Source organism: Echinops telfairi, unplaced genomic scaffold (assembly GCF_000313985.2).
Source record: "Echinops telfairi isolate 266 unplaced genomic scaffold, ASM31398v2 ScPeMD7_2;HRSCAF=8, whole genome shotgun sequence".
In the NCBI taxonomy this organism is placed as follows: Eukaryota; Metazoa; Chordata; class Mammalia; order Afrosoricida; family Tenrecidae; genus Echinops; species Echinops telfairi.
The window spans coordinates 47,790,464-47,816,415 of record NW_022103898.1 but is presented as its reverse complement, the minus strand read 5'-3'; the positions used below and the strand labels follow the sequence as shown (position 1 = coordinate 47,816,415).

At 38.0% G+C, this 25,952-nt stretch overlaps 1 protein-coding gene across 1 annotated transcript in view; it reads left to right on the top strand.

The window, feature by feature from the left end:
• The window catches only part of TMTC2 (transmembrane O-mannosyltransferase targeting cadherins 2), a 512,083-nt gene that overhangs the window by 268,509 nt on the left and 217,622 nt on the right, over positions 1 to 25,952 (top strand). Inside the window, exons 3-4 of the mRNA XM_004700423.2 lie at positions 220 to 1,048; positions 25,553 to 25,667. Coding sequence (XP_004700480.1) covers positions 220 to 1,048; positions 25,553 to 25,667 — 944 coding nt within the window. The remainder of the gene's footprint in view (positions 1 to 219; positions 1,049 to 25,552; positions 25,668 to 25,952) is intronic.

Sequence of the window (25,952 nt, the reverse complement as noted above, 5' to 3'; positions counted from 1 at the left end):
GGTACAAACAAGGATTCCACACTTATTTTCCTGTAAGGTCAAATTTTACCTAAATATGTTTAAGAGGAGATAGAAATGAGCTTTTTATTTGAAATGTGATAATGTGTTTTCAGTGATCCATTTAAAAGTGTATGTTCTCTCTGAAAGTTTCAGTGAAACATTCCCATGCTGTATTGATGATCGTCTTATTTTGTCCCCTTCTTTTTCTTTTGGTTTCAGAGGAAGAACTTGTCTCTTTTCCTCAGCGTTAGTTTGTTAACTTTCTGGGGGTCCTCCCTTTTGGGTGCCCGTTTATACTGGATGGGAAACAAACCACCAAGCTTTTCCAACTCTGACAACCCAGCTGCTGATTCGGATAGCTTCCTGGCTCGGACGCTCACCTTTTTCTACTTGCCAACCAAGAACCTCTGGCTGTTGCTCTGCCCAGATACCCTCAGTTTTGATTGGTCAATGGATGCTGTGCCTCTGCTCAAGACAACTTGTGATTGGAGAAACCTACACACTGTGGCCTTCTATACTGGACTCCTCCTGCTCGCCTCCTTTGGTCTGAAGAGCCCTACAATCGAAAGAGAATGCAGTGGGAGAGTTGTGACAAATGGCAAGCAGAATGCGAATGGACACAGTTGCCATTCAGATGTGGAGTACCGGAACTCAGAGATGAAGCCCAGCTTTGCATCCAAAGTAGAAAATGGCATTAAAAATAATGTGTCAGAGAGAACACAACTTCCTTCTACAGAGAACATTGTTGTTCTGTCTTTATCTTTATTAATAATACCTTTTGTTCCTGCCACGAACTTGTTTTTCTATGTTGGCTTTGTAATTGCAGAGCGAGTATTATATATTCCTAGTATGGGCTTCTGCCTTCTGATTACAGTGGGTGCCAGAGCCCTCTATGTTAAAGTCCAAAAGCGGTTTCTCAAGAGCTTGATTTTTTATGCTACAGCTACTTTAATTGTTTTTTATGGACTCAAGACTGCAATCAGGAATGGAGACTGGCAGAATGAGGAAATGCTGTATAGATCAGGGATAAAAGTTAACCCAGCTAAAGGTAATATTTTATTTTGTGCTTTTGATTTGACACTTTAATTTTTGTCTTTTAAAATCTTTGTTCCTTACCTTAAAACACAATATTATGGAAGAAGAGGTCCTTTTAATGCATAAAGTGTGTCTTCTGATCTTTCTTTTTTCTTAAAGGGATGAATAATGAAATATTTTCAGCATTCCATATTTGGAAAACCCACTGTCTTCGAATCTTTTAGGAACAGTCTAGCACCTCCTTCTCCCATGGAGCAGCTGGGGAATTTGAACCATTGCGTTTTGGGTAGGCTGCTGAGCTCTTGAGCCACTGTGCTACCAGCATTCCTTACTTTGGGAATCAAAACGTAAGGTCTTGTGTGTGTGACTGCGATGCTTCGGAGGTATTAGGATTACTGTTTTGTAGGAATGATTAGTGGTATAAGAATGTAGAGACACATTCAGGTCTCACATTCTTAAAATATGATATGAACTTCCCGTTCCTCTTACAACAGAAGTCAAATGACTTCACTCCAGTCATCTGTAGCTCTTTTGTATATTCCATGCATTACCTGAGGAAATTACCTCCAGATTTACATTGACGTCTTTGAAAGGTTTGGAGGTAAGACTACCTCGGAGTCTTGGAATTGTGTCTCTAGATGTCAGTATTTGCACATGCAGGTGTTACCCACCTTTAGCTCTGATTGGGTTAAATAACCACGTAGCAGGTTGTTATTTAAATGTTCTTCAGTTTCTTAGTAAACTCTATATTGTGCAGTGAAAATATTAATCATACAATAATCATGGAATACGAACCATATAAACATTAATCATACAAAATATTAATCATAGGTTTCTCAACTAAATATAATGTGCATAATATATATAATGTATGATTCTTTATATAAATATAATGTGTATAGATACAATATACATTATATAATTTTAATTTAGAAAATTATTTTAAACATCTCAGATTCTATAACCATAGTAGAAAACATTCCCTTTTAAACTATAACTGAATAATCAAAAGCTGTTCCAATAGATTACTCTGGTTTCAGCAATTAAAGAGTGATGGATGTTGGGGAGCAATTGAGTGAAACTAAGTGTATATTTTTAGTGCAGACATATAATAAGCCATACTAAGTAGTCCTGTTTTCTCATAAGCCATTTTTAAGTTATGTATGCTTTAAATTATGTCTTTGGACTGGGCCCTTTCTCCAAAGATCTAAACATCCCAGAAACAGTGTTGGTGTACTTGTCTGATTAACACTAAGTCAAGAGTTCAGTGATCAACTATGCATTTTTTTTAAAGAAAGAAAACTAATTATTGGCACTAACAATTCTTAATAGGTTATAGAAATCCTAAGGGGAGTATAGAAGTATTACATTGAGCTCATGTATGCAAGTTCTCAATTGTCTTTTAAAAGGCATTACCACGTGGATTTACTGGTAGTGAAGATTACATAGTTTATCAAGTGTCTGACCCAAATTTGCTGAAAAATGGTTGGAATCAATTTTAACAGAACAATTTTCAGCTAGTGTTTATTCACTGCTACGTAGAAGTATATAGCGCAAGCTTATACTGCCTATCTATTTTCCTTCTAAGACATATGCATGTTAATAACCTAAAAAAAGCAAAAGGCATCCCAATGTATTATTGCATCAAGGATTTTTCTGAGGATTTATTCATTTTTTTATGCAGCTTTAAGATTGTGCTACTGTAACAAAGAGCCAGGATAATAGTGGCTTAAATAAACCTAAGTTGTTGCAGCCCAGGGCTGATAAGATGGCGCCATGGGTTTTTGATCTGAACGCCTTTTCTTCTGTTCCTTTGCCATCCCTGGTGTGTCACCATGTGCATGTGATTCACGATGACTCTTTATCACATCAGCACTTCAGCTGACAGGAAAAGGAGAGAAAGGGCACATGGTGGGTGTACCTATTCCCTTTCAGAACGTATCTCAGAAGTTGCACACACTGATTTTTTTTAGCATATCATTAGCCACACCTAGTTAAAGAGGGAGGCTGGGAAATATTATCTTTATCCTTGGGAGCTACTAGCCCAGGAAGATTTCAAAGGGAGGGAGGGTGAATGCTCAGATGCTAAAGAAGAAGTAGTCATCTCTTCGTTTTGTTGTATATCCAGGTATTCCCTTGAGTTGTTGTTCTCTGCTATTGAGCGGCCCATAAGTTATGGTCAACCCTGTGCTTATGAAAAAATTGAAAATCCCAGTCATGTGACCGGTTTATATTTAGATTGGACTATTTTGATCCATTGGGTTTTCATGGACTTGTTTTCAGAAATACACCAGGAAGTTTTCCATTCTAGACTATCTTGGCTTGGAAGGCTCCATGAAAACCGACCCTGTCTCCCCCAAAACAAGACTGTGTCTTATATTAATTTTTGCTCCCAAAGATGCGCTCGGTCTTATTTTCTGGGGATATCTTATTTTTCAATGAAGAAGAATACGGTATACATTTATTGTGTATTGTTTTATTAAAAGAGACCTCACATTTCCTGTGTGCTCCGGCTGCACTACGGCCAACAGTGAGCAGTGCGGTGGCACCCACTGCTACGGTCCAGAGTCCAGAGTTACGGTAGCTTCAGTGACCTTATTTTCGGCGAGGTCTTATTTTCAGGGGGATGCTTTATGTTTCAGCGAGAGGCAAAAATGTAAGTAGGTTTTATTTTCGGGTAAACACCGTGTTTAGCATTAGAACAGCAGCTCCCCAGCCTCTACTGAGAGCTATGTGGAGCTTGACAAGAGATATATTGTTCTGCAATGAAACCATTAATTAAACCTAGGTTTCTCACATGAAAGTCAATAATTCTTTGATTGAATTACTACTGCCCTCTTTACAGCATTAGCTACTATTATTGGTGGCAGTTTTTGTTATGACTCTAAGTTATTGTGGTGAGATGGTTAGAATGTTTGAGATGTTTAGAATGTTTGATCATTTCTTCATCCATCTCTTGATCCAGTTGGGATTTGAAGTAGTTCCTTGATGTCGAACACATTTTCATGTCTCTTGTTAAATATTTAAGTAGTGCTATATGCCGAGTAGATTCTCTAATATATTATTTGTTAACTATCTATATGGGCTATTTATATTAATATAAGTACTGTGAGATGTTAGCGTATTCCTGACAAAAAAGTAATCTCCTCCTCCCACTGCTGCCCTGGCAGCTTTTGCCATCTTTGCTGCTGGTAACTTGGGAGTATCTATCCATCCATGCATTAGCACATGCTTTCTGCCTTCAAAAACACATGCATAGCGCGACATATTTGTAAATATCTCCACTGCTGCCACGTGGCCCAGGCCGCTCCCATCTTTCATTGGGGTCATTACTAAGAGCCTCTTCTCTGCTCTCTTCTTTTCTTTTGTTCTTGAGCATGCTTGTACGTTTTTGTTGAAATCTGGACATGATGTATTGAACAACAGCTGAAGTACATAAGGCTTTGGTGTAGGAGATTTCACATTAATCTAGCTAGGAGTTGTGCTGTAGCTGTAGGAGAGCTACACATTCCTCTCTTGTGCTGGTTATTGTCTTCCCTGCTGCCTCTGGACTTCTTAAGACCTCATACCACATCTGTGTCTTGCAGCTCTTTCATGTATAATCCACTGTTATTACACTAGTTCTTTGTGTGTTGGTGTGGTGGTAACACGGTGGGGGGTAAGGCAGGCTTCCCATTATTTTAGGATTAAACCTCAGTCTTTAATGAGCCTATGTCCCTAAGCTGTTTAACTCCATAAGTGTTTCTTAGATATGCCTACACTGCCCCACACTGCCTATGTGAAACAGCGAAGCCTACCCCACTGCCTACCCCCACCCTCACTCTTACCACCCCCTCCGAAAAAAAACAAGCACATTGATCTGTAATTGATTGATAGCAGAAGACTGTTGTTGTTCTTATTGTTAGGTACCATGGGGTCAATCCCAACTCATACACCTCCGTACCACAGAAAAAAACACCGCCCAGGCCTGTGTTATCCTCACAATTGTTCTTACGTCTGAGCCCATTGTTGCAGCCATTGTGCCAATCCATCCTGTCAAAGCATTCCTCTTTTTTTGCTGCCCCACCACTTTACCATACATCTCCCCTTCCAGAACTGGTCTCTCCTGTTGTCAACATAAGAAGGATTCCCTACCCTCACTGCTTTGGTAAGTCTTTTTCCTTAGAGAGTAGGGCTTTATGAGCTTGGACCATCCTTGGCATACTCCACATAGGTCAGAGTGGACTCCAGTGTAAATAATAACATCAATTCTTTTGTCCCTCTTTATAGAGCCTGAAGAGTGTTTTCTTGGCCTTTTGCTATAAAAACTTGCTAGAGCTCCCAGAGGAAAAGGCCTCAAAAGTACCAGCAAATCATGTCTGTGGTCCGTGGAGTTTCCCCCTCTCTTTCTAATTCACATGTAGTCACCAGTGACTTTTAAAAATAGCCATTTCAGTAGGATTACCAGTTTATGACTCTGGGTTAAGATATTGGCTGCGACTCTGGATTTGCCCTTCTCTCCAGATGTCAGGGATTGCGAGCACATGCCACCCAACACTGGAAAGATGAGCATCACAGCAGTGTATTAGTCTTACACACTTACAATCCTGGATGGAGCTCAACACATGGCATGCAGGTTGTATTGGGGAAGAAAATGAATAAACAAGGGTTGCAGCACGCATATTTTATAGACCCAAGAGGGTGGACTGCCTCCGGCTTCCTTCAGGAAGATGTGATTGCCTTGCTTCCATAACCCCATGGATTGTTTTCGGATTGAAACCTATTTTGCCGATCACAGCAGGAACTGTGTCTGGTCTCATCAATAAAAAGCCAAACACCAGACTCAATGTCATTAACTCAGTTGTTGACTCATAGTGACCCCTACGTGTTTTTGAGGCTGTAACGAGGAGCCGGAGGAGAAAGCCTAGTCTTTCTCCCAAGGAGCTGCTGGTGCTTCCAAATTGCCAACCACGTGGATCACAGCCCAGCGCTTAACCACGACACCACCAGGGCTCCTTCAATAATGAGAGGCAATTAAAGGACCTCTAAGATGGGAGCTGAGTGGGGAGGGGAGCTTGTAGCTAGACATAGAATACTTACCAGTTTGGATTCTTTCCAGTTTCAATTTTAGAACTTAGTACCCCATGTAATGACTATCATAGTTCTTGCTAAATAAAAAAGCATTCAATAATGAATTTATTGAATAATGTTAAAATCATAATATTAATGGGGATTATAATCTATTTGACCATTGGATTTACATATATAATACAAGGCGAGAGAGTATAGCATTATGGTATTGCTCTCTCAGGTCCAAGAGTTGTTTATGAGAGATGGATTTAGGCGTGGGATGAGTTCAGATTCCATGACTGTAATCTCTGACATAGGGTTCCATTTTAAAAAAAAGAAAAACTCTATAAATTCAAGTTCTTCCTGTTTTCTATTTATAACATTCTAACCGTAATATTGGTTAGCGTTATTTCCTTAACAATTATAAGACTAGAAGTAGTCTTCCTTTAGTCAGATTTTTCCTGGTCTTTTATGTTATTTGAGCCTAGCAAAAGATTAAAAACCTTTTACACAAATTTTCTCTAACTGAGATTATAGTTACTTAATTTTAGGACTCCCTCCACCCCCCACTTTCCTTAAGAGACGGAAAATTTCTGAATATTTAGGTCTACTCTGTGCTTTAACAGAAAATGATTTCAAGCCTCATGAAGCATCATTGTACATTAAAGTACAGCCCTCAGTAATGGGTCCTGTAGACAGCTGCCAGTCATTAACTGATCGCATGTAAATGATGAGTAAAGCCCGTCAGCGACTCTACTGCTAATTTATGGTTGAAATCTGGAAAATGGAGAAATGATAGCTGATTTGAAATATGAAAACCACAAGTACTATCTCATGTAGTTGATAATGTCAGGAAAATACTAGACATTGTTGATTACTGTAGTTCGCTGATTTCACAATAATTTGTGTGTGTGTGTGTGTGCGCGCGCGCACGCGCGCGCTTTGGAAAGTAGAAATGTTCCCTGATGGCTGCTTAATGAAAAAGCTACATAATATTTCCCCCTTTAAGAAAATATATTTTATATACCAACTTAATTACTGTTCACTTGAAAAAAAAGCTTTTCTTCCCCTTCTGTTTCAGAGTGATTAGTTAAATGCATGATCATCCTTCTCGGTCTGTAGCTTCTAACTCTGTGTAGCACTTGGCACTGTTGATATCTGTTTGCCGTGGCAGAATTTACTTACTTTTTGACTGGCTCTGATTTTCCAGAGGTCTTTTCTGTGGTTTTGCCTCTTCTGTAAATTGGCGAATTCGTCAATGTACCTTCCAAAGGCTCCCTCCGTTTTCAGTCTCCTGGAGCATCGAGAGCACCATCTCTAGTGCGTGTTACGCAATCAATGAATTGTTGAGGGTTCAGTTACAAGTAGACCTTGTTTTAAGTTCCAGGGTTGTTTTGTTTTGTTTCCGCTGATACAGTCATAAGTTGGTTCTAACATAAATCACATACCTCTTTTTAAAAAAATATATTATTACTGCCTTTTAGTATCGGTAGTGTCATATGGTCTTCGAGTGCGGTAAGTGAACATCTGAGAATGATAACATCAGCAGATTACTTGTCGCGAAACTGTCGGTACTAAATGTTACTAACAATGAGGTGTTACAAAAGCTGTAAGTTGTAAGTGTACTTTGCCATAGCTTAAACACATCATAAATCAGGACTACCTGTACCAGGGGGCTTCAAAAAGTGTATGGAAGCGTGGAATGAAAGATACTGGAAGGTTTTCACAATCATATTTGAAGTTTACTCTTATTTTCCTCATGACCTCATCTCGATACAAAATTTACCACCTCAGCATTGTGCTAGCATCTTAACAGCATCCTTTCTGAACCAATAAGTAACATGGATTAATTTTGCTGGCTTCATTACTCATTTTGGTTCATAGGTCTCAGGTTTATAAGCTTATAGTCACCAAGCAGATCGGTAAGCACACAAATATAAAATAGAATGATAGCATATATAGGACATTGCTAAAAGGTGAATGCAATTTATTTTAGGCTATAGATTCAAGAGGTAACTGTGAGATTGGTTAATATATAAATTCTATGTGAAATTGCATTAAAGAGCATATGATTTGTTTCTCATTTTAAAAATCAATTCCTTAATAACTGAAAAAAGTTAAAGCAATTACTACAAGGGGAATTTGTTTCATAAACTATTCGTCTTCAATGCCTTTTTATAATGTAAATGTGTAAGACAATAAATGTAAAAGAAGCTACATAACAAAGCATATACTCAAAGTAATTGCATAAGCATTATACTCTCTCCCATGAAAATTATAAATATAACCAATTTAGATGTAGAAAAATAGATCAAGTTGTTATTTTAGCTACTTCGTTTTGGATACATTTTCTTTTTCTTGGGATTTCTCCAAAATTGATGCTCTTATTCCAGTTTCACAAGGTTTCAAATTGAAAAAACATGTTGAATGTGTGTCATTTTATTTTTAGGAAACAAAATTCAAGGGGGTTTAACACTTTTAATTTAAACAATTCAAAGTGTAACCTCTAAACTGTGGGACTTGTTTAATTCACTCTGGGGTTTATGGTCTAAGCAATTGTTTACCACATAGCTAAAGATGTATTGAAATTAGCTAGCTAGCTTTGAAATTTTATTCACTCTATTTGTAGATAGTTCTTCATTTTGCATCTATAAAAAAGAAAAAAATTCAAAAGAGTCACATATTTGTTTCTATACCTAAATGAAATGCTCTAGTACGATATTTGGTTAAAATTAGCTAGTGATTGTAGGCAAGTTGTAAAACCCAGGTGTCCATCTTTTAAAAAAAATCATTTTATTGGGGGCTCATACAAGTCTTACCACAATCCATACATCCATCCATCGTGTAAAGCACACTTGCACATTCTATGCTCTCATCATTCTCAAAACGTTTGCTTTCCGCTTGGGCTCTTGGAATCAGCTCCTCATTTTTCTTTTTTTTTTCCCCTCCTTTCCCACGTCCCCCTCCCTCATGAACCTTTAATAATTTATAAGTTAGTGTTATTTTATCATATCTTACACTGCCTGCCGTCTCCCTTCACCCACTTTTCTGTTGTCCATCCCCCAGGGAGGAGGTTATACATAGGTCCTTGTAATTGATTCCCCCTGTCTGTCCCCCTTCCCTCCACCCTCCAAGTGTCCATCTTCAGTAGAAAGATGAAGTTGGAGAACGCTAGCAGAAAGCAGAGTTGAAGACCCACTCAGAGAAATAGAGCAGTAGGTTGCAGTAGGCTTCCATAGAAAATAATACAGCTGTTCTTTTAAGTAAAAGGATAAATTTGAACCAAGGGTGCTGAGGAAGTCATAACATTGTCTTATTTAACTAAACTGAACCATACTGCTGAGTCAGTTCCAACCGACTGTGACCGTTTATGCTAGAGTAGAACTGCTCAGTAGGATTTCTGACGGTGATCACTTGCAGTCCCAGGCAGCCTCATCTTTCTTCAACTGAGAGATTGGTCGCCCAACAGGTAATTGACTACACTCCAGGGCTCCTTCAGGGGCCTAGCCCCAGTGTCATTGTGGTTACACATTGGCCTGCTAACCTCCAGACCGTCAGTTTGAAGCTGTTAGCTGCTCTCTGGGTGAAAGATGAAGGTTTCTACTCCCCTAGAGATTTATAGTCTGGGATAGCTACAAGGATGGTTCTACCCTGTCTTAATAGGGTCACTCTGAGTTGGAGTCCACTCGATGGCAGTGATTAGTATATGGTAAAATAAAAAATTAGAATACCAACCAAAAGTTTTTTTTAATTAATAATTTTATTGGGTGGTTCTTGCAAATCTTATAACAATCCCCAACCAAATTTGTATGGTATTTTTATCAATTGGAATAGATTATTTCAAAGAGATGTTCAAAAATGTATAGCATTCATGCCTCCAAAAATGGAGTGGCACAGTTTTTTCTCTCTTGTCCTATCCCTAGTGATAGGGAATTGAATGTTGTGAAACACAGGAGGTCACAACAGACCAGGTGAACATGATTCTCTGATGCACAGACAGACCTCAGGAGCCTGGTAGGACTGATTCCAGACCATAGCAATAAACTGGATATCACAGCTAAAGCAAGTCACATGACAATTTTGGTTTCTCAGGGCATGTGACACTTAGGTTTTTCACTCTTGTAGTCTCGTAAGTATGCAATAAACAGCATTATGAAAGGCTTGAAATAATTGAGAATTAGCAAAATGTGACACAGATATAGGAATAGGATGCTATTGAATAAAAAATACCTATAGATTGCTTAATTCAGAGTTGCAACAAAACTTCAATTTATAAAATTGCTGTACCTTTCAAATGGAATTAAGTGAAGTGAAATAAAACAAGATATAACTGAATCATTGATACATACGGCTGTCTCATCAGTACCTCTGTATTATCAATACTATCTTACTCTCACCATAGGTCTCATACTGCAAAACTTGGTTTTAGAATTTGAGATTATCCATAACAAAGTTTATAGAATCCTAATGGGCTGCTTCAAGTCCTGATGGTGGTGTGGTTGTACATTGGCTGGGAACCGAAAGGTCAGCAGTTTGAAACCACCAGCTGCTCTGTGGGAGAAAGACAAGGCTTTCTATTTCCATAAAAGGTTAGAGTCTTAGGACAGTTCTACCCTGTTCTAATAGATTGCTGTGAGTCAGAATCAACTCAATGAGCAGCAAGTTTGGTTTGGAATGGACTTTTAAAAATCCCCATTTAAAAAATTGCCAATCTTAGAATGATTGTTGTCCCGTAGAAAACATATTTATTAGGGTTTATGTTGTAAAGAACTAGTCGTAGTGCTCTAGTAGTTACAGAGATTGGGATGCTGACCAAAAGACTTGTGGTTCTTACCAGGCAGCCATTTCATTGGAGGAAAATGTGACAGTTTTCTGCCGATAAAGATTTTAATGTCTTGTAAACCCCATGGAGCAGATTGCTTCTGTCCTACAGAGTTGCTGGGAGTTGCAACTGACTCAATGGCAATGGGCTATTCCAAAGAGAGGCCCACCAGTAATAGAATACTTGCTTGACCAGCCTAAAGGTCAGAGGTTCAAACCTACCCAGGGATGCTGAGGAAGAAAGACCTGTCAATCTCACTTACAGACAAGAAAACCCTATGGAGCAGTTCTAGTTTGTAGCACGAGGATTGTCAGGAGCTAGAATCAACTATGTGACAGCCTAGGAAACTTTTTTCAGAGAGATTAAGGTTATAATGTGATTAAAATAAAGATGAAGTTACATTATTCCCACTTCTTTATCAGTTTTTAAGTTTGGTTCTTAATAATGCATTCTTTTGTTTTATTCACAGATATACACAATAGGTTTCTTTTGTTTTATTACTTAAGCTATATCAGTTTTTTAAACCTTATATCCCAAACCTAATAGTTTCTGAATTATAAAAGAACCGATCAGAAAAGGAGACAGTGATATACAGATAGAGGAAGATACAGCACATGAGGATTCTCTACAAACCAAAGAAAACCAGGGGAGAGACAAGGACACAATTGATAAGGTCAGGCTCTGGCTTTTAGCTTCAGAATTATGAGAAAATAAGTTTATATTCTTTAGAGCCACCAAGTTGAGATATATATGATACAGCAGTATTAGGAAACTAAATCATCGTACAAATTTTTTATCTGGAATTTTTATTTGTAGTATAAAGGAATCTCTGGACACTGAATTTTCCCATAATACTTAACAGAGAGACCTAAGGGATATTTTAAAATCTGGCATCTATTAAGGATTGTTAACTACACTATAAGCAATTAGAGCATAGAATTTGTTTTAAGATCTTAGCTAATATATTTGAAATTTTTAATTCTCCTCCAGGAAAAGAGAACCAAGCTGCTAATATAAGTTAATGAATATATAAGACCTCTGTTGTAGAAGATCATATTATACATATTTGACCCTTAAAAAGCACAGAAGGTAAAATATGTTCATTTTATCTATAGCATAAAGTTAATAGACAATGTCACCAATATGGCAGATTTTCAAGGAAACAAAAACATGATTTTTTTCAGGTTTATCATTATTCTGCACATATCCCTATTACTGGTGATCTATTAAAAAAAACCTCCAGATAAATATCAAGGGATTATGAAAAGATTCTAGGTGTTCCAAGTCATATATTTACTGAAAAATACTTGCATGTAGATGATGATTTATACAAAGCTCTATGAGAAGATGACTAAAGAAAGATTTGAAACCTATTTTATGCATACGAGTATTAAATTATAAATCTAATCTTTTCAGCTCTGTGTACGAGTGCTAGTTTAATATAATTGTAGAAATATGAATATTGCTGTCCAATGGCATCTAAGAAGAATGTATCATTTGTAAGATTGCTAAAAACTTAATTTGGATTGAGCCTATTAACTTTTTTACACAAGAATAATCTTGTCTTCCAAGTCAGAATCATACTCAGATTTGCTTGGCTCATTGAAGGAAGTTTGAAACAAACAAAGCCACATTGACTGCAGAATGATGCTAGAGTTTTTATTCTGTATGTGGTTCTAATTCCCAATGATCCCAACTGCCAACATTCATTCCATCATCTAAAACAGCATAAATCAAATCTTTGATGCAAGACACCAAAAGGTATAATATTAAGAGATCAGTATTGATATGTCTTTTTGGAAGTAGCATAGGTATGCATTTTGATTATGAAAGAGTTACCTCATCATCCAGGAGATGTTAAATGTAAAGAGAAAGGTGGGATGAAATATGTAATACAACAACGGAGAGTTAAGGTTTTACAAGGACTGATTGTTGAACTGTCAAAGAACAACATTTCTTTAAGTGTGGTTCTTTGCTTGGAATGGCAGGTGTAACCTATCAGTTTTATAGTGTTCAGTGCTTTGGAATTTAGAGTTTGTATAATAATAATAATACTTATCTAGGTGGCATAAATGAGCCCTAGTGGTATAGTGGTTATGTAATTGAACAGCAATCTGCAAGGTCAGCACTTTGAAACCATCAAAGGAGAAAGATGAAGCTACCATTAAAGGTGGGGTCTGAAGGGCTTAAGTGCCTGTGTCAATGTCCTGCAGGAATTCTTTGGGAGTGGGGTATGTGGCGTGTGTCATGCAGCCAGTGGCCCTTTGATACAGCTACTAGGATCTCATTGCATCATCTGGCAGAGGTACGGTTGCACTTCTCAGTTTATGGCTGATACTGGTGTTAAGGTTAAGTCTTTCTCCTGTTGGCCATTGAGGTGCGGTCTTCGTTTGGATACTGTGGTAGTTACATAATCTGGTGTCAATTTTGGATTTGAGAGGATTAAGAGTGAAAGGGTGGATTCTAGTTTGTCAATCAATATATAGCCAATGAGGCCTCTGTGTGGGCATGGCATTCTCCTGAGAATTCTGGGAACTCTGGTATTTCCTCCTTGGAGGTGGGAGACACATCTCTCTCTCTCTCTCTCTCTCTCTCTCTCCTCACTCCCTTGGAGACGCTCTGTTGACTTCCTGTGAGATATCCCTAAGGAAAAGCGCCATGGACTTACCCTGATGCAGGGTAGGCTGGAGAAGCCACATGGAGACCCTGCTAGCACTGAGTTGCTTACAATGCCACTGGATCCCAAAACTTTCTACCCACTGGCCTGTGATTGTCCTGCATTCGGCATCATTGCATGTGTTCATGAGTCTGAAGAGGACTTTATAGATTGGTATCGGACATATGGGCTAATATCGGACTTATGGGCTTGGACTAGACTGGATTAGGATGCTTTCTTAATGTACAATTACCCTTTATACAAAACTCTTTCTTATACACATATGAGTTTCTATGGATTTGTTTCTCTAGTCTACCCGGACTAACACAGATACTGTATTTGCTCACCACCACCATTTGCCAGATGGACAGGTCCTTCATCCTAGGGAGGGATGGTTTGTGTGGTTAGGTTTACTCAGTGTAGTCTGAGCAGCCTGTACCTCTGGGTGGGTGTTGTCGGCAGTGCCATACTTGTGCTTGTAGCAAGAGCCACCTGTGCTTTCAGGAGGTTGGGCTTGGGTACTTCCGTGTGAGCCCGGTGTGCTTCAGGGTGGGTGATGGTTAATGTAACCAGGCTTATACACTTTAGAAGGCCCACCTGTTCTTCAGGGAAAGGTAGTGGCTGTGGCTGAATGTACCTGTAGGTAGGGCAGGTAGGGCAGCCTACATCTTAAAAGAGCAAGTGATAGGTGTGGCAGAGCTTGTGAGCACAAATACAAGCAGCCTGTGCTTTGGGGTGGGGTTGTGAGCAAAATTGGGTTTGGGCATGCAAGCGTGTGTCATCTGTTCTTCAGGAAGTGGGTGACTATCGGGCCAATCTTTAGCCCTCAGCACCTCCTAATGACTGATGGCAAACAGGACGGTGACTTGCACGATTTTGGAGACATGGGTCTCCGTATATTAATCTGCGGGCTGATGATTCCAGTATTAGTGACTGCACACATGCCTCCATCGTCAAACAATCCCTGCGTTCATAGCCTGGTTTCTCTCTACTGGTTCTCCCCTGCGCCTCGGCTCCTCCCTGCCCTCCGACATGTGTCCAGCTTGTTGTACTTGCTCTGAAGCTCAGATGATGCAGATTGGTCCTCTTGCTCTCTCAGGGCATCGCTCCCTAGTTCCAGTTTCAAAGTGTTGTCAGTCTGTGCTCCAGTGACTTGCCCACATTACCTGTTTTCCCCGGTCATTTGCAGTCATCAGCTGTGCTTTTTTGTAGTGGCTTCTCTGGGTTCTGCTCTCCAGTGTGCTTCTGTGATGCCGTTCCAAGAAGGCCATGCCTCTCTGCACCCCAAGGCAGGGCACATTTGGTTCCTGGATCTCATTTCTGGCTGGCCTCCTCCTGCCTGTCCTTCCAATCGCTGTTCAGTCTGTTCATTTTGTGATGCTCTGATGTTTGAAGTCATTTTTAAAAACCAGTTCTACTTAGTTTTTCAAGCCTTTGTTGTCAGGGGTAATTACAGCGTACGTATTATGGAGCTATATTGACCAAAACCAGAGGCTCAAATCTCTCAAATGCCCTTTCTGGATCAGTTGAGATGATCATGTGGTTCCTTTTCCTGTCTTTCTGGCCTAAATCCAATTTCATCATTTGGATTCAATAATAATTTGCTGTTGTATATTATTTGCTAATACAGTCAAACCTGTGAAAGCCGGAACTTGGGTAAAGCAGAGAAGGAAAACGCACATGTGCAATACGTAGAAAAAAAGCAAGACCTTAGTGAGAGACAAGGGCTGGAAGTTTCTTTTGTGGTATCTTTGTTTGGCTATAGTATCAGTATACTGCTTGTTTGGTATTCCGCCTCTTTCCCTACTTTTAAACCTTATTAGAAATAAATATCTTTTCACTTAAGACTGGAGGAATAATTGCACATTTTAAATAGTTGTAACTAGAATTATATGTAAGGACATAGAATGTGTGTTCTGGTGTTCTGGCAGCAGAATGAATCAAAACCTGTCCATTTTACATTTAAAGAAGACTTGTTTTGTTTTAACCATTTAGCACAAAGTCCTTTTTGTGATGATCGGGTATATCATTATTTTAGGAAAAGTAAATTATCTTAGGATTATAATGACTTGTCTTCCCCTGGAGTCAAAGTAAATGACTATCAAACAATTAGAACCCCAGGCTACAAATGTTGGCCTCCTTACAGCCTCACTAATGGATGGAGTCAAAGAGCATTCTAGTTGTCGTTTTTCTAAGTCATGTTTATAAAACTTCTATTTCTTTGGATGATTTCTTTTTCCTTGTTTTCTACTCTGGTATTTTAATGCACGTTGATTAGAAAGTTTTAGTATAATTAATCTTTATAGCAAGGAGCCTATTGGTGCTGTGGTTAATATGTCTGGCTGTTAATTGAGAGGTCTGTGCCGGGCACCCACAGCAGCTCCTCAGGAGAGAGACTCAGTAATCTTCCCCAGAAAAGATTGCCAGCCTTTAACCCGTGTGGGACAGTTCTACCCTGTCCTTAGAGGACCACTGTGAGTCAGAATCGACTAGATAGTAATGGGCTTAATCTTTGTATTTTAAGATGATACTCAGATCATTTGGATAGGTAATGGTAAAAAGCAAGAGCTTTGGAACCAAATTAAGACAGGTGCTCTTTGATCTGTTAACTTGTGAGTGTTACTGGACTGGCAGTTTCCTCACTTAGCCCCAGAGAGGCAGGGACACAGATAGGTTTGTTTGCTTTCTGTTCTTCTTCTGTGAGCAGCCCAGGTTTTATATTCAGTCAGTGTGCCTCAAGTGCAGCCACTTGTCAGTTGGGGAGAGCGTGCTGGTATGATTCTGAATAGATTGTAGCTGCATGAAGACAGGGCAAGGAGAAGTGCTTTCCGACTACTTCGGAAAGTGCACCTGTGAAATCCCTGGTGTTCTAATGTGCAGCTGGCCATGGGGATGATGCCGGGCCAGGCAGCTTTTTCTTCAGTTGTGTGTGGGACCCTCAAAATTCAGAAGCTGGCTCAGCGGCAGCTGACAGCAGTAACAACTGAATGATAAGATCTGCCTCATTTGTTATGAGGAATAAATAATACAAAACTTAACATAAAACGTATGCCTTTGATCTTCATTGGAACTATTATTTTTTTAGAGATGTTATCACTAATATACTTAATATTACATGTAGTTTAACCCGGATGACCACCCAACTGTGTCAATTATTTACTCTTCTTGGAGGAAGCACACCGATTTCAAACAGGTATCAGAGTTGGAGGAAACAAAAATCCGGGTTTCTTAACTTATTTCATGTAGTTGTGTACCTGAATTTTTGACAGGTTTTGACAGACAATTCAAGGATTTTACAAAGGGACCAAAGACATATCATTCAGAGACAAAAATAAACGGTAACTGCTGGCAAGAGCACAAGGGGAGAGCCCTGCTTACTTGTGCCGGCAGTGGGACAGAGTGCCGGAAACACGGCAGTAGGCTTGCAGGACAGGAACATGCGTAAGGCTATTTCCCCAAATGAGATTGCTTTCTAATGACGTTCATTTTGATTATCAACAGGCATTAACTGAAGACTCAATATTGGGAAACTCATGGGAATCTTTCAAAAATTTTGAGATTTTGAAACGAAGTAGCTTCAGTATTTGTTGAACTTCAAATTAATGTGACATTTATATCTTCAAAATATGAATTGGATTGTTCTGCAAATATTCTCTTTTAGAATGCAGACTTTTAAAGACATGGGAACCTATTAATCCTCATTATATTTTTTGGGTCAATTTTTGAAATTGTATTCCAATTGTCTATACTTTAAAAATCTTCACACGAAATGAACACATCAGTATATTGATATTCTTAAAATATAGAAGGTGGCTTCAAAAATTTTGTGGGGAATTTTTACTATTTTTTAATTGCCCTTTTCCCTGAACATTTTGAAACCCCCTCATATGTGGTTATACTTAACACACTGTAAAATGACATTAAATGTTAGTACAAATAAAGGATGTGTAAGATATGAGGTCCAAATAGAAGTATGGAAGTGAAACGCTGAGGATAATTCGAAGCATCTGTTTTGAATTGTTTTCTCCAAGAAAAAGAAGTTTAATGGATGTAAAGACCCTTTATTCCTTAAGTATGATACAGGGCAAGTTCATCTTTAAAATAAATAGGGGGCGTGATCTTCATGAGCTTTCTCTCCTTCCTTTTCTTCTGCCGAAAATTCCCATCTGCCGAAAATTCCCACTGCTGTTATTCTCCTCCACCCGCCTTGGTCTTCCTTGCCCCTCTCCACACATCTCCTGAACCACTGCAGCAGCATTAAATGAAGTGTATTCCCTGGTGCAGTTCTAAGGGCGGTCCTTGTAAGACTTCTTTATTTACCTGTTTATTTTCACTTGTGCTCATTTTCAACTTCATTATCTCTTGGCGCGATAGACATCTGCTTTGTTTTACTGAATCTGTATCTTCTAGGACATAGTATACCCTTGTGGATCTGTATTTTAGAAACATGAAATGTTTTTAAAATTTTAGTAGCTGAATTCTTGATGCAAAAAATCATGTTTTTAATATTTTAGTAGACTTTTACAATCTGCTATGGAGTAATTTATAAAATGTGTCTTGCTCCTGTGGTAGACAACACTGTTAATTCACACTCTCGGTCAATACTCAAAATAATCAAAGTGCCATCAAGTCGATTGTGACGCGTAGAACCACCCCTGGGTTTCTGAGACTAACTCTTTATCAGAGTAGGAACTTTGTCTTTCTCCCTTGAAGCAGCTGGTGATTTCAAGCCTCTGACCTTATGATTAACAGCTCCACGAGTAAGCACTCTGCTATCAGGGCTTCTCCAGCCAACACTGAGAAGCTATTTCTGTATAATCCTAGGTAAGATTTCCTAGGATATGTACCCAGATGAGAAATTGTTGTCAAGGCGTATCCTGAGGTTAATCTTAAACTTACTTGATTTGATTAAGTGGTGTCTAAAGACAAGGTTTTCTGTAGCCAGAAGGCCACCAAAGTACATAAAACCTTTCCTACACATTCTCTACAGGACTGAGTGGCAACCATTTAAAAAATGCTTACCCTTATGAGAATAAAAGAGATCGTGTTATAATTTGCATATTGTTGTGTTACTCAGGAATCTGTGTATTAAGACTTTGATGTTTATTTTGGTTTCCATTTCTATAGAATCTGGTTTCTATTCTTTGCCCACCTTGCTCACCTGTGTTGGAATTCCTAACCTTTTCTTCTGCTTTATTGGAATTCCTTTTATATTTTGTGTAGTCTTGGCTCAGTTTTAGATGTTGAAATATCTTCTCCCAACATGGTATGCTTTGTTGGAAGTGTGCTTCAGTAAATAGAAGCACTACATTTCAGGTTCTCAAACCCGTCACGTGTTTACGTTTTGAGTTATATTTGGAGGTCTTCTTAAGAGATCTTTCAATGTAACCCTTTTACTTTTGAATTTTTACATTTAGCATTTAAAATTATTTGGCATTTAATTTTGTATATTGTGAATGCTATAAAGAAACTAACTTCATTTTATCTTATATATATTCAGGAACTTCAGAAAATTGGAGTAAAATTCCATTAATTTTAAATTTCTTTTTTCACAGACCTTTTGAATATCCCTGGTATGTGGCAAAATAATTATTTTTATTTCCCCCCAAATTATTCTAAGGTTTTGAATGGAATCACATATGGTTTATAGATTATACTATTAAACTTTCCTATTCATAAACCTCAAAATGATCCTCCTCTATTTCTTGAGAAGCAGGTTTTATGTGGGATAATTCTAAGAGGTCAGACTAGTTAAATTTTAAATATGGACTGATTTAAAAATATCCAGTTGATTTGGTTATGTGACCAAATTTATCAAGTAGTAGATCACTCAACATCCCCTGCCCCCAAAACAGAAGTCTCTCCAAACTCCCTGCCCTTATGTCCATAAGCTACACTGCGTAACTTCATCATTCAATTATATGTTAATTATAAAAGACATAAATCATCACATCAGCCATTTAAGATGCACTTTTAAAACTGTAATGTGCTTTCCTCAAAACTAAAAAAACTCATTGCCATTAAGTGGATTCCAACTCATAATGACTCTATAGGACAGGGTAGAACTGCCCCATTGGGTTCCAAAGCTGTAACTTTATGGTAGTAGAAAGCCTTGTCTTTCTCCCTTGGAGAGGCTGGTGACTTTGAACTCCTGACCTTGAGTTTAAAGTACAATATATTTGCATTAGCTGGTTTTTAAATGGTTTCTCAATTCTATGATATTGTTGAACACTTATTTTATTGAAGTATAATTACAAAAAATGTCTATGAAACAAGTTAATTACTATTTAGAAGATATGATCTTTATTTTAGGTTGTACTCCATAGTGTTTCCAAAAGTGACAGATGTTGCTTCTTGGGAGGTCTTGGGAAGATCCAGGGAAGCTGCGGACACAGATATATCTATATATCTCTATCTATCTATATATACACACTTTTTCCTGGATTATGAGATGCGGTACAGAAATTTTTATTGCCAAGGGAGGAAGATGGAGTTGGTACTGTAAAGGGGACCATAGGCCAAATAAGTTTGGGGACATTTCATATAGAGGATAACTTTATATCCTTTTAAGTGATATTTATTGTAGTGTTCAATTTTGGTAGTATTGATAGAAAAATTAATTCCACTTAAATTAGGCAAATTTTGATAGCAATTTTAAGCTCAATATATGTGTGGGATTTTCTACTCTTAATTTAGGCAATTCTTACTTTAAAAACCTAGGACCTCTTTTGATAAACACATTTACTTGTACTTTTTTTTTTTAACAGTTAACATACAAGTTTATTTTCATAAATTAAAAGGAGTATCTGCTTTCTTTGGGTTACTGTCAACACTTTGACATTTGCAGTGGGTTTCTCTATTTAACAATTTCAATTTCTATATAGTAACAATTTTTGTGATAAGCATTTAGAGAAGATTCTCTTTAAAAACAGGGATTTTGAAGGAAAACATTAAAAAGATTTGAGTATGATGAGCTATTCTGTTAATGTCCTTCAATCTGAGATCACCGGGAACACACATTTAGTAAAAGAACCTGAGTTCATGTTCATCGTGTTGGTGGTGGTGGTACATGCCATTGAGCTGGTCTCCACCAATGGAAACCTCGCTTAAAAAAGAGTGAAATCGAGTCGAAAACCTGCTGGACTGCCCGGCGTTCACACCATCCTTCGGAGGTTTGAGCATCTGTTGCAGCGTGATTACTGTGCCCATCATCTCATCTTATCTCATTAAGGATTTTTCTCTTTTTTGGTAATTCTCTAATTTCCTAAGCACCTTTCTGCATGGATTAATCTTTTCTGATAACCTGTCAGAGATACATGAGATGCAGTTTAATCTGTTTATTTCTGAAGAGCATTTTGCCTGTACTTCTTACAAGACTTACTTCTGTGTTCTTCTGGTACGTCATGCTAGACTCTGCATTTCGATGACAGTAATTCTTTAACCTTCTTCATTGCCTACCTTTCATATGTATATACAATATATATATTGATTGAAAATACTGTGAGTTTCTTGAGTTGTATCTTATTCCTCAATGTGACATTTTTGCTTGTTCACATTTCTAAGAAGGCGGTTGGCATCTGATTGCCCATGGCACCATGTCTTGTGGTATCTTGACAGGTGCTTCCTTGATTGGTGCCTATGGATCTTAGTAAAGTGAAATCCTCGATCCCTTCAGTTTTGTGATGTTGCTTTCATCATTATTGTGGTGTTGCTTATTGATAGGATTGAATTTTTCTTTCGTTGAGGTGTAATCCATATTAAAGTCTTTGATCTTCCTCAGTGTTTTTGGCCCTCTTCTTTTTTCAGCAAGGCGAGCTCTGTAAACTGTAATTCCACGTTGTTAATGGGTCATCTGCTAAGTCTGATGCCACATTTTTCTTCATACAGTTCAGTGTCTCCGATTATCTGCTATGCAGACAGCTAGCTATGATAAAAGGTACCACTTTAATGCACACTTTGCCTAATTTCCATCCCTGTGTATTCCTTTATTCTGTTAGAATGGCCGCCTCTTGCTTTATGAGAGGAGTTCAAAGTGAAGGAATAATCTGAATGAAAAGAAAACAGATTTTTTTCTGTGAAATTTTTGAAGCCCCTCATATTTACAGATTCCTCTTAATTTCAGTTGCATGTTCTGGAGTTGCCCATTTTGCTAGGTTAACGTGTGTTGAAAGCCAAGGTCACTTGGCTTTTTGTCTTTGGGAAAAAAGCTGGCAAATTTCTTCCAAGTGGTTTTTCACCCCAACAAAGGGATCCACACATACAAGATAGCAAAAGACAGTATGAGAGACACAGCAAAGATTTAATAAACAAAGTATGCTTCAATCTCGAAGTGAGTAAACTCACGAATTAAGGAAGCAGTCTGTCTAGGGCTATGGCATTGGATTTTATGGTGGTTGGGTGGTGGCACCCTATTGCCTCAGCATAGCCCCTATCCTACTTTCTCATTGGCCCATATTTTCGCATCCTGTTTGTTATTCCAGTGCAATGATTGGTCTCATAATCCGTAACTTGAGTACCATTATCCTGTGGGGCGGTGTTAGTCAATGAGTTATTGCCCTACAGAATAGATCGCATATTGCAATTTGGAATGGGTCATCCAGACCGATAGCTAATCCTGATACTTATCCAGAATGATTCACACAATTGAATGCTTTTCCATAATCAATAAAACAGGTAAATATCTATTTTGTGTTTTCAATGAACATCCATCTGAAGCCAGCAATTATTTTCCTCATTCCTTGTGCTTTCCTAAATCCATCTTGGATTTCTGGAAGTTGTCTGTCAAAATTATTTTTGCAAAATTTACTCTTATGTGATGTTATTATAATACTAATTATTGGAACCGTTTTAAAAATAATACCTTAAAAACCTTCTTTTAATACAGTCAGCTCTTGCTCATATACTAAGCTCCAAACAGTTGAATGTGCAGTGACTCTGACAATTTCTTTCATTATTTAAAGCTTTTTTGTGTTGCTAATACTTTGCCTTTGTTGTGATACAGTGCAATCACGTTGGTTCTTTTTCTTGGGGACCATCTGTGCACCAGTAGGATCTTTTTCCATCCTCAAAATTGTTATATCTGAGCCCATTGTTGCAGCCATTATGTCAATCCATCCCTTTGAGGGTCTTCACCTTTTTCATTACCCCTTCACTTTGGCAAGCATGATTGTCTTTCCTGACAACATATGAAAAGTGTATTAGAAGAATCCTTGCCATCCTTGCTTCTAAGAAGCATCTCTGTTGTACCTCTTCTTAGACAGATGTGTTGCTTTTTCTGGAAGTGCACAATGCTTCCAATATTCCTGATCAACACCAGAGTTCAAAATGATGAATTATTCCATTTTCCTCATTCATTGCCCAACTCTTGTCTGTATATGAGGCGATTTAAAATACCATGCTATGAGTCAGGAACACTTTAATCTCCACAGTGGCACCCTTGCTCTTCAATGCTTTAAAGAGGTTTTGCGTTGGAGATTTGCCTTTAATTTCTTCTCTGCTGCTCCCATGAGCACTGATTATGAGTCCAACTGAATTGAAATTCTTGGCAAATTCAATCATTTCTGTTTATCACGGTGTTATAATGGGTTCAATGTTAGGATTCTGGTTTTCTTTATATCAAATTGCAGTCCATACTGAAGTCTGCAGTCTTCAAATAAAAATGGTGGTTGGATACAACCATAACACACACTTAATTTGATTTGAAACCATGCAATATCTGGTTGGTCTCTTTGAGAGTCTGCCTCTAGATCCAGGACATATTTCACATGAACGTGACGACATGTTTGGGAATTCACTTTCTTTTGTAATGTTATCCATATTTTACTCTGATCTATTTAATCAAATGCTGTTGCATAAAACACATGTGAACATCTTTGTGGTATTTTCCACTTTCATTCAAGGTCAGTCTAGCATTAGGATTGATAATCCCTTGTTCCACACTCTATTCTGAATCCAACTAGAATTTCTGGCAGCTCTCTGTCGATGTACTTCTGCAACCATTGTAAAATTATATGCAGCAAATTGTATTTGCTTGTGATATTAATGTTAGTATGGGATGATCTCCACATGTCTGGGTCACCTCTCTTTAGAAGGGGAGCAAACATGGGTCTCTTCCAACAGGTTGTCAACCTGCTGCAGATATGAGGACGTGCTTCCAGGATCCTTGTTATTTGTTCATACTTTCAGTGTGCCTTCAAAGCATGAACTGAGTGTGACAGTGTTCTAAAGTAACTATTTTATCTTTAAATTTAAGGGTCGTGACTTGTAATGCCAAGGCCTGTTCCCTAAGATGTGATTGTTGGTTTGAAGTGAAAGATGAAATATAGTATAACAATGCTGGGTTGATCCAGATAAAGCTTGGGGGCAACCAGTTCTGAATTGGATTCTCACTCCAACCCTCTAGTAACAGCATGCCATTTAGTGAGATGATTCATGTGTAGGATTCTGGTGAGCACTTTCTGAATTAGTAGATGACAAATGTGTGATATGGGAAATGGCACAACTAGGTGCTACACAAGTCCAAGTCCCCTTTTCTCTATTCTATCAGAGACAAAATGTGGTAACAATTTACATAAAGAAGAAATGATTATTCTTTCTAGGTAATATGAATGTGTAAAATACACTATATTTAGATTTCTCTAAATATAGTAAACTAAGTTACAAAGAGCATCAGCCACAATAAAATTAATTAATTTGTTGAGTGTGTGTTTTGTGCTAATACAGTTATAAACAATATATTTCTCTCTATTAGTACTTTTAGATAAGTGTTTTGTCCCCACCTTTAATGTTTGTTTGTGTACCATGTACCCTGCCCCTGTATATTTTCAGAGCCCTAGTGTAATATTTTTTACATGTTGCTGTAAATAAAATCAGTATAGTATACTTCCAAAAATATAGGCATTGTGGTCAATTCATTGGTAAACAAAATTAGAAAGCTCATATTATTTTAGTAAAAAGTATGGGAACTCATTTAATCCTCCTATACCCACAAATACTAATAAGTTCTACCTTTTTAGAGATGAATAAAACTGAAACAAAAGCCAAATTAGGAATTGAAAGAATTTATATATTAAATATTGATATCTCAAAACTCCTCTCATTCTTGAGATATAATCTATATTTACCAACATAAATCTCATGACACACATATGGTCATTGATTTATTCTTATCTACATCTTCCAACTGGGTGGGGAAGCAACTCTGGTTTTCAGTGTTGACCTTCCACCTCCGTCTAAGAAGCAGAAAGGCAAAGGAAGCGGTCCTGTTTGAGGGTGAGGACTTTTGGGGAAGCATGTTATGTGGCCAGCTGTTGCTGTGCCTGCTGGGAAACCATGGATATTGGAGGGGAGAAGTAGAGGACACACAGAAAAAAAATATATTTTCAGCATATTTTATGTGGTGATACTCCATTGTCTACAAAGTAATTAGCTGAAAGTAAAAAAAAATATTATATCCACATAAGTAATATATACCGAGTTGTTTTAAGAAGCATGATGTGATACACACAGGTTCTCCCATTTCAAAGCCTCTTGATAGATTTTATAATGCTTAGTTACCCTATTTTCCAGCATCACTTCTTTGGTGTCATTTTTCAGTTTTTTCATACTTTAGGGAAATCTTTGTTTAAGATTATTTCTTCCAGGTTTGGGTCTAGTAAGTACGCAATACTTTCAGACCATGAAGACCCCTACCCGAGTTGGAAAGAGCATGAAGTCTTTGCGATCTCATAATACTTTTGCTCTTGCCCTTGTGATGAGCTAGATATGTGTCTCAGATTTGAGAACTTGTATTACTTGAATATACTTAGGCATTAGTTATATTTTATCTCCTGGCTGCGTGAAACATTAGCATGTCAGAGAAAGACATTTTCCTTCATGAAAGTGTTTTATGAAGGGTTTTCTCTCCCTGGCGTCCTTCCTGATGACCTGATACTATGTCACATTACATCGAATTGAGACACAGACTGAATTCTTCTTTCTCTTCTTGACAGCATGGGGTAATCTTGGAAATGTTTTGAAGAGTCAGAGCAAAATGTCGGAAGCTGAAACCGCCTATAGGAATGCCTTGTACTACCGCAGCAACATGGCGGACATGCTTTATAACTTGTGAGTATGTGCAGCTTTCTCTGGTTGGGTTCATCTTTGAAACCTGCGGTGAAAGGGACTGTTGATTTAACTGCTGGAAATTGAGGCACAGATTGCAGTTTCCTGCGGTAGTCTTTTCATTCATTATGCCTTAGAAATGATCAAGTGGATGGTATTTGTGATTTTTACATTTTGTGCCACATCATTGACGTTCATGAGTATTGATGTATCATCACTGATTTTTTTTAAGTACTCTATCACTTAACATACAAATTAGTTTAAATTAGTTTAAGTTTGTTTCATTAA